At 35.4% G+C, this 9,068-nt stretch overlaps 2 protein-coding genes and 1 long non-coding RNA gene across 3 annotated transcripts; all 3 read left to right on the top strand.

Moving 5' to 3' along the window:
* Positions 1 to 544: 544 nt before the first annotated feature.
* LOC113327568 lies at positions 545 to 1,609 on the top strand. The gene is made up of 2 exons (XR_003349031.1): positions 545 to 693; positions 799 to 1,609. It is a non-coding gene; the product is annotated as an uncharacterized LOC113327568 (long non-coding RNA).
* A 1,403-nt stretch (positions 1,610 to 3,012) lies between these two features.
* On the top strand, positions 3,013 to 5,948 carry LOC113327594. The gene is made up of 4 exons (XM_026574770.1): positions 3,013 to 3,039; positions 3,172 to 3,250; positions 5,089 to 5,226; positions 5,499 to 5,948. Exons 2-4 carry the CDS (start codon positions 3,236 to 3,238, stop codon positions 5,946 to 5,948), a joined length of 603 nt encoding a protein of 200 aa, XP_026430555.1. The 5' UTR covers positions 3,013 to 3,039; positions 3,172 to 3,235.
* A 423-nt stretch (positions 5,949 to 6,371) lies between these two features.
* On the top strand, positions 6,372 to 7,287 carry LOC113327592. The gene is made up of 2 exons (XM_026574769.1): positions 6,372 to 6,972; positions 7,229 to 7,287. The coding sequence occupies exons 1-2, from the start codon at positions 6,447 to 6,449 to the stop codon at positions 7,285 to 7,287; spliced, it is 585 nt and encodes a 194-aa protein (XP_026430554.1). The 5' UTR covers positions 6,372 to 6,446.
* The last annotated feature ends 1,781 nt before the right edge of the window (positions 7,288 to 9,068 follow it).

Genomic DNA, 9,068 nt, shown 5'->3' with positions numbered 1-9,068 from the left:
TTCGTTATAAAATAATAATTATAACAACAATAATAATAATAAAGGTAAAAATTAAAAATTAAACTAAAATTAAAATATGAATAAGAATTATTATTTTTTTTATCTTTATTTAAATAATATTCAAAATAATTTTTTTTATTATTAATAGATGTAATTTAAGAAGAATTTTTAAACCATGTCTACTTTCGTCATTAGCCACATCATAACCACTTCAACATGATAATTTACCAAACAGAATTTACAGTTTGTTGGTTCCACATCACTTTACATATTATATAGTTTACCAAACATCTGATTACTTTATTTTTAAAACACAGCACTACAACGCATATCACAACACAACAGAAAAACATTTTTGTAAATCTCACAACAATGCCAAATTAGGCTTTAGTGTTTGGTACCTGAATTAAATGATGACCGTAGTTGACTAGCTTAAGTCTTATTTCTATTTACTAGTAATTTTTATTTATCTAAACCATTGATCTTAACTACAGGTGGACGGTTAAAAATATTTCATCATATATTAGATATCTTCTTCCTCTTTCATCTTCTTCATTCCCCAGCCGAAAACAGCCACCAGTTTCTTCCTTTCTTGCTTCAAAAAAAAATACAAAAGCTGCCCGTGGTCATGGTGATCTTGTTTCTCCAAATTTTCTTGCTAGCGACCAAGAAATAGTATAAATGCTTAGATAGGTTTGCACCTAATTTTCGTCTCTGAATCGGATTAAAAAGTCTAAATCATGGGTTTTAATTTTCTTTTTTCCCCAAAATTTACTCGCTCTTTTCATTAATTTACAGCTGAAGATTATCCATGGAATGCAAAAACAATGGAAAAGTTCGACTTTATTCCCAATTTCAGTATTAGGTTTTCTGTTACTTTATTAATGAAATTAGGGATTTCTGAGTATTTTTTGTGGTTTTTGTTTTTGGGGTTTAGCAATGGGAATCCAGTGGAATCAATGGATATAGATTAAACGGGTGATGAAGATCAGGAATTGATGTTCTTGTGCATGTGATAGTGGTGGTGGTGGTAAAGAGTGGAATGAGTCGGATGCTGGTAGTGGTGAAGAGGGGAGTGAGATATAATTGGATGCGCAGGTAAATTCTCCCTTCAAAATTATCTTGTTTCTAGGCTACTTAGCTAAGGCTAAAGGTCCATTTAATTGTAATTCCGATAAAAAGATCTATTAGTAAGCATCTAAATCTATCAATCGCTGGAGCGTGCTTCAAAAAATAAAAAAAAATCACTGTAACGTGATAAGCATCATCGACATAAATGATTATCCCACTATTTTTAGATTTCACTTGAATGTAATGGGAAAAAAATTTGATCTGTTATTTATGAAGCTGATACTAAAAGCTTAGATTCTTATGGAAAAAAGTAATGGTCGGTGGCCAGAAATTGTAGTTTGTACTAATACATAACCTGTGCTACGCACCGGATCAGATGGGAGTTGATTTATTTTTAGATTTGAATCGGATTCAGTTGTTTGATTGTATTAGGTTTATTTGATTATGTAATAGCTTTGTGCAATGGGGTTTCTGTAGATGTTTGATTAATGGGGTTTCAACAGTGGCGTTTTAACAAATGTTTGAATTGTTTGATTAACTGTGTAAGATTTGTGCCGTGTTCATCGATGTAAGATTTCTGCATATATTCAATAATGGAGTTTCTGCAGATACCGACCGAAGAAAGGGTAGAGACTTAGGTTGGGTTTGGTAAGGCAGTGACTAAATGTAACCCACATTTAGACTAAGTACAACCCACAATTAAAAGTTGAAATATTTATAAACCCAACTTACGTGGGTAATTGAAACTCACCTTTAACCTCTCTTCTACTTCCTTTAAAAGTTAGGGTTCATCTATCTGATTTCTATTTCACGGTTCACGGATATGAATATGAACATCAAAACAGGAACTGTTTAGGAACATTTAGTTAGTTAATTAGTATGTATTCTTTAATTTCTTTCTAATTATACTGGTTTTGATATCAATATGTCCTGATTGAAACGTTTAATCCTTGCTATAGTTTTTAGTTGTATGTGTGCCTTCATGATCATGGTTCTACATATTACTGGAACATAATTGAAAATAGTCCAATTCGAAACCAGAACAAGTTTGGGTTATTAGGGGATAACTAATCAGAGAGCTATATATGTTTGATCACCCTTAACTAACCAATTTTTTTTTGGAGTGCTAGAATTTTAAATCGGAGAGACTGGTGGTGGTAGTGGTCATAACAATGGTGATTTTGATGCTGTAGGTTGTGGTCATTATTTTAATGGTTGTGTACCTAATGTTCACCATTAATGGTGAAGAGTTAGATTCAGAGAGACGATTATAAAGCGGGTTTTGGCTACCCACCGAAATTTGGTTTGCAAATACGGGAAATTAGGCTCAGGCCCAACCCATGGATAATCCATAATATGAGGCCCCTAGATAAAAGAGTTTTATTAGTAGGCCCTGAATTAAAAAATAAATTTAATAAAAGCGAAAAGACTAAATTAGCCTCAAGTATATAAGAGGCGTCACCTACCTTTCTCTCGTTCAGACGCCATTATTTCATTTCCAAGGAGAGAGAAAACAAATCTCACTCACCTGAAACAGAAAGAAATCTAGAAAAAAACCCAAAAAATCAAGAAATCTTCCTGAAATCTGTTCAAAAACAAAGATCGAGATCAAAAACTATTCATCATTTGCTAACCCCTAAATCAGAGAAACAGATCGAAAAAGTTTCAGATTCAAAAACCAAAAAAAATCAAAAGAAACAGTTTCAGATTCAAAACCTAAATCGCCGTTGTTACTGATTCATGTTGATGAAATACTCCGACGATTAATCACTAGGTAAGTTTTGATTTGAAGCTGTTAGTTTTGATTCCTGTTGTTACTGATTCGTGGGTCGAAAATTTCTGAACTAGGGTTTGTAATGAGATTACAACAAACATAACTCATTCTGACTGATAATTTTACAGATCGGAGAAGGAGAACAATCGTTTGTGCATAAAATCCATGAAATAATTGATTAAATAGAAACAAAGGTAAGTCATGGATGTGATATAACTGATTGATTTAGTGGATTTCATTTCTGAGATGTTACCGTTTGAAAACCCTAGAAACTCTAAGTTGAATTGCAATCAACTAACTTGATTTTATTACTACATCAACTGCAGATTCAGAATCAAATTTCTTTTGGAATAAAAATGGTGAAAGGAAAAATGAATCCCCCTAGAAAAGATGATACAATTACAGGTACTAAGTTGTGAAAACTATTGTTGTCATGGTCTCATGTTTATTTCTCATATAATGCTTGTGAATATGTAATTACACAGACAAGGACATGTGTAACTATAAGTTACACACTCAAAATGTAACCACTGACTGTGTTGTGGTTTGTATATTGATTGTGTAACTTATAGTTACACATACCAAGTGAGCCTGTCACCACTGACTTGCCTAAGGATGTGTAACTAGTAGTTGCACATAAAAAATTGGTTGTGTTTAGGATGTGTAACTTGTAGTTACACATAGAAAATTGGTTGTGTAAATTAAAGTTACTCATTAATATGCATGTGTAAGTTAAAGTTACACCTTGTAGAATGTCTAGGATTGAGTGTGTAACTTGTAGTTAAAATCTACTAACTGAAGAAATTTAAAAGTTTCTAATGTAAGTGATGCTTTTGAATGTATAACTACGCAAACAAGGGCCTGTGTAACTTTAAGTTACACATTCAAAATCTCACCACTATGTTGTGGTTTGTATATTGAGTGTGTAACTTGTAGTTACACATACAAATGAGCCTTGCAGAAGTGACTGTGTAACTTGTAGTTACACATCTTAACTGTGAGTTACACATTCAAGATGTTACCAATGACTTGCAAAGTGGCTGTGTAACTATAAGATACACATTGAAAATCTAATCACTGACTTTCCAATTGACTGTGTAACTACAAGTTACACATGCATAATAACATAACTGATTTGGCAATTTCCTAGATAACTAAAAGTTACACATGCAAAAATATAACCTATGACTGTATTGTGTTTGTAAATTATAGTTGGACATAAAAAAATGACCCCTTTAAACCTTCATATGCATGTAAGTTAAGGTTACACAACACAGAATAGAATGATTCAGTTTGTGTACTTGGCAAATACACATAGTTTGTAACATGATTTTCATTTTGTAGTTAAAAACGAGTGTATTTGATAAGTACACAACATACTGACTCATGCTATTTTTGTGTGTGATGTGTACAGGAAACCTAAGGCAGTCGTTGAATGCAGTAAAGGATTTAGTAAAGGTGATAAAGCCTATAGGACTGACTGATAGGGCTCATAGATATCTTAGGAGAGCTGCTTACGGAGAACTCGTAATGATGTATTACGATGACTATGATACAACTGTACCAACTACAACAAGACAGATAACTACCAACAAACACGGCGTCTTGAAGCTCTTGAACTGCTTTGACATGGATTGTGAGACACCATGTTCATTCAAGTTTGCTGATGATAAGATTATAGAGTCTACACCGGCAAAGCTGGCTGGTATATTTTGCATGCAGAGGATTGGAAGCAGAAAGGGTCAGAAGCTGTTAAAGTACTATTGTCCTAGTGATTTGACTGACAATGTTTTATACAACAAATACTTCACCGATATCAAATCTACAAAGCATCATACGACGGTGACTAAGACAAACATTTTAGAGAAGATAAAACAACTTATGGCAAAAAGGAGAAAAAGTGGGAAAAGAAAGAAAGTTGATGAAAAGGATCTAGTTTGTCTGATAGGTCTTTATCTTTGTTGTGTATTGTTTTTTGGCGACAAAAATGCCAATGGAGTGAACGCGAAATATCTTAGTATCGTTGAAACTTATGATACGGTGCTCAAGGTGTCGTGGCCTGATTTAATACACGAGCACTTGTTTGAAGAGATTCATACTAATCTTAGTTGTTTGTCAAATGTGAAGGCTTGTGTGCAATACCTACTGGTAAAAAGCTTGTGTGTAATTTCTATTCCAGCAGTTTTAGTGTTACGTGATGGATATTTTTGTTCAATCGACTAATTAAAATTTATATGTTGCAGTTATTGTTTGCTGAACACACGCCAGCAGGATTAATCCCGAAAGTTGAGAACCACGAGGAAGATATCCCGAGGGTTGGGAGATGGGATATATACCAGATTTCTGATTACATTTGGAAAACAGACATGACACAGTTTTCGGTAAGTGTTATATGTCAGTTGGTTTAGGTTTTGTAAATTTATGGTAATGTAATTTAGATAAAACTTTGATGTAATCAAAATTGTCATGTGTAGCTATAAGTTACACATTTAAATGTGCTTGTAACCTTTAGTTACACATATCCACTTTACATTAGATACATCTAATGTGCTTATGTAACTATAGGTTACACATATAAAATGTGCTTATGTAACTTTAAGTTACACATACAACCGAAAAATGTATATTTAGAATGTTCATCTGTTAATTGCAGCCAACTCCTAGCTTTGTGGCTGAGTTTTCACAGCTTGAGAAGCAGCTGGGTATATCAACCGTGGTACCCAGCAAGGACGACCTGCAAAGTTGGCTGAAAGCGCAAACTATTGAGAATAGCCATCTGAAAGAGCAACTGCAAGAAAAGCAAGCAATGCTTAAAGCAGTGTATGCAATTGCAAGAGAAGGGATATCAGAAGGGGACCTTTCAGGAACAGCGGAATTCAAGGTTCACAAATTTAGTTGCCAAATTATGCAAGCAATGGGTATTGATCCTTACAAAGTGACCCAGGAAGAGTTTATGCAACATGAAGATGATGTACATGGAGGTGCTGAGCATGAAGAAGAAGAGTTACAATTAGTTGAGACAGAGCAACAAGGAGATAGAAGTACTGAGCAAGAGAAAGAGAAAGATGATGCGGAAACTTCCTTCAATGAAGAATGTAAGTAGTTGTTCATTTTTAATATGCTTCTTTAACTTGATGAGGTACCCAATTAGTTGACACTAAGGTCTTTGAACCTTTTTAATTTCATATTTTACTTGTTCATTTTTAACTTGCTTGTTTAACTTGATTAGACTTAATAAATGTTGAGTAAACTGATCATATGGATGTGTAATCCCTAGTTACACATGCCACATGCATGTGTAACTTCTGGTTACACTAGTTAGATGCATGTGTAACTCCATGTTACACTAGGTATCCATGCCATATTCATGTGTAACATGAAGTTACACATATTAGTTATCCAAGCCAGTCGATTACACATGATATATTCTTCTTGAAATTTTATTAAAAAAATTTAACATCATCATCATCATCCTAATTCTCGTTTCAATACTTGTGCAGTTCCATGTATGAGCCTTGCAGCTGGAAATACGCCAACAATTCTGCAAGCTCAAACTGCTGCAGAGGGGCACAAAAGACCACTCAGGACATATAGTTCGAGTATGAAGAGTGTGAAAACTTGCAAGACTCCACCAAAGAAAAGGCCTGTCGCAAAGCAAAAGCCCACTCCTACAAATAATGTTGATGAGGAGCAGAAGAAAGATGTTGAAGACACACCTGTTACGGATGAGGCACAGAAGAAAGCTGCAGATGGTGGAGTTGTGGATGGGGCAGGTGATGATGTAGATGCAAAATCCGTAGGTGATGATGTTACTGCAAAAGTCAATGAGGATACACCTGCAACTGTTGGTGACGGTTTGGTTATGACTGCTCCAACTCAGCCAACTCCTGGAACTTTTGATGACAGTTCTGCTTCAACACAGTTTGAGGACTCCATGGTGATAACTGCTACAACACCGCAAACACAGCCTGACAATGCTCAGACCTACAGGTTGGTGCAACTAGGAGCTAACCCCGATGATATGACGAATGTTGAAGTGAGTGAAATGATAGATGAGATCGTCAGCAACATTAACAAAACTGAACATGGACCCGCAGTGACGGAGAATGCAGAACCTACCTCAACTGGTAACCACTCTTCCGTTCTATGTTTTGTTTGTAATGGAAGTGTAACTTCAAGTTACACATTGTAAAAGGCATGTGTAGCTTGAGGTTACATACAGTGTGTTTTGTTTGTAATGGAAGTGTAACTTCAAGTTACACATTGTAAAAGGCATGTGTAGCTTGAGGTTACATACAGTACATTATTATTTTGGCTTGTGTAACTTTAAGTTACATACATGTGCTAATTTTACTGAGATTCTGCCTATATTTGTTTGCGCAGCTACAACGCAGGAAAACGTTTTTAGCCTTGGATTAGAAAAAACTCCAAAACCTGCCTAATTTTACTGAGATTCTGCCATTTTCACATTGGCCTCCCATCACCAACAACTTCTTTCAAATTCCTTAAAAACCACTCCCAGTTGTCGATCGTCTCAGAATCGACTAGTGCAAAAGCAAGGGGGAAAAATCCTACAAAAAAAATTGTGCAGAATCGAAAGAATAATAAGTTTCACACATGCTAAAACAAATATGTAACTTAAGGTTACACATGCTAAAACAAATATGTAACTTAAGGTTACAGATGCTGTTTTCTTAGTTACACACTGAGTAAAGTAATGTGTAACTGTTAGTTATTTGTCAACTGAAGTTGTTCATAAAAAAAAACACATAGAAAAAACATACCTTTACCACCATTGATCCTAGTAGCTGCCATCAAGCAATCTTTGAATGTACCAGTAAGGAAAGTAGTATCCAAGTATACCATTGGACGACAAAACCGGTACCCTTTGATGCATGCAGCAAATGCGATGAAAATCCGCTGGAACTGTTTATTTTCACGTTCAAACTTTATCACACTACCAGGGTTGGTTTCCCTTATAGCATCAATATACCATACCAAGTGCGAGTAGGACTTGACATCGTCGCCATAAATCGTATCATAAACCTTTTCCCTAGCATTATATGCCTGGTAGTACTCCATGTTGATCCCATAGTTGGTCTGGAAATCAGCAGCAATTTGCTTGGGCTTCTTGTGAGGATTTTTGCGAACTTCTTCCTCAATCAAACTAGACGAGAAGCTGGTGGAGTAAGTTTGGTTCAAGTTGCGTCCACCAGCACCACAAATGTGCTCAGGGTTATAAGACCTGACCTGAAGAGATTCATACAAAATATAAACAATTCAACCAAAACACAATATGGTGCCAAAAACATCATGTGTAAACCAAAGTTACACATACTGTAACAAAACATAACATATGCTAAGCATTAGATGACAGAACACGGAAAACCTACCTGAAACATTTCGTTCCTTTCATCGATAGAAGCTGCATGGAATTTCCAGCCGCATTTTTCATCTGCACACTTAGCCGTGAACCTAGAACGCTCATTGTGAGTTACAATCATTTGGAAACCAGTGCGAAGACGATACTTGGTAAAAGAAACCCTGACTTGCTTAACTCCTTCAACAAACACATGGCCAATATCACCAAGAACCTTGGGCCAACCATCCGATAACAAAGGTTTCGCTGGCTTACTTTTATCTTCCAAATACATTGCAACAGTAAGATTGTTTGTGGACGAAGACGTACTACTAGACCCATTAGAAATAGAAGAATCTGCCCTAGAGCTAGAGGAAGAGGCCACACGAGGAACATTTTGCAAGAAAATATCAACACTGGTCTTCTGTTTACTATTTGTGATAGATATAAGAGCTTGCAAAGAAAAATCACAGTCAAGCGGAAAATCTTTCCCACTTTCTCGAAAGAAGAAAGTAATACCAAGTGGAGTAAACTGCTTCCATTCCTTGCAAACTTGTTCCTTAAAATCATCAAGTTTGATATCAGTATTAACACGCAGGGTAATGAAATCAGAAAAGTAGCGAACAACAGCAATGCAACTAACAACAGCGCAACTAACAACAGCCATGACAACCTGAAAATATCAAATACACAATAAGAATATCAAAATTTGAAAACGAACGCAATTCACTCGGGGGCATTGCCCCCTCGTAAGAAGTATATTCTATGCGGCAAGCTAAATATAAGTAAAAGATACAGATGATACAATTGTTTACAAATAAAACATGTTACAGGACATATATATGTAACTTCAACTTACACATT

The sequence above is a fragment of the Papaver somniferum genome, unplaced genomic scaffold (assembly GCF_003573695.1).
Source record: "Papaver somniferum cultivar HN1 unplaced genomic scaffold, ASM357369v1 unplaced-scaffold_104, whole genome shotgun sequence".
Lineage (NCBI taxonomy): Eukaryota > Viridiplantae > Streptophyta > Magnoliopsida > Ranunculales > Papaveraceae > Papaver > Papaver somniferum.
The sequence above is the reverse complement of the archived record's forward strand: the minus strand, read 5'-3'. Positions and strand labels throughout refer to the sequence as shown.

Bases quoted from the DNA above. Each gene is read 5' to 3' on its own strand.
- LOC113327594 (XM_026574770.1), top strand. The intron at 5,227-5,498 runs GTAAGTGTTATA...TGTTAATTGCAG, and splicing joins CAGACATGACACAGTTTTCG to CCAACTCCTAGCTTTGTGGC.
- LOC113327592 (XM_026574769.1), top strand. From the start codon at position 6,447: ATGAAGAGTGTGAAAACTTGCAAGACTCCACCAAAGAAAAGGCCTGTC. The intron at 6,973-7,228 runs GTAACCACTCTT...TTGTTTGCGCAG, and splicing joins TGCAGAACCTACCTCAACTG to CTACAACGCAGGAAAACGTT.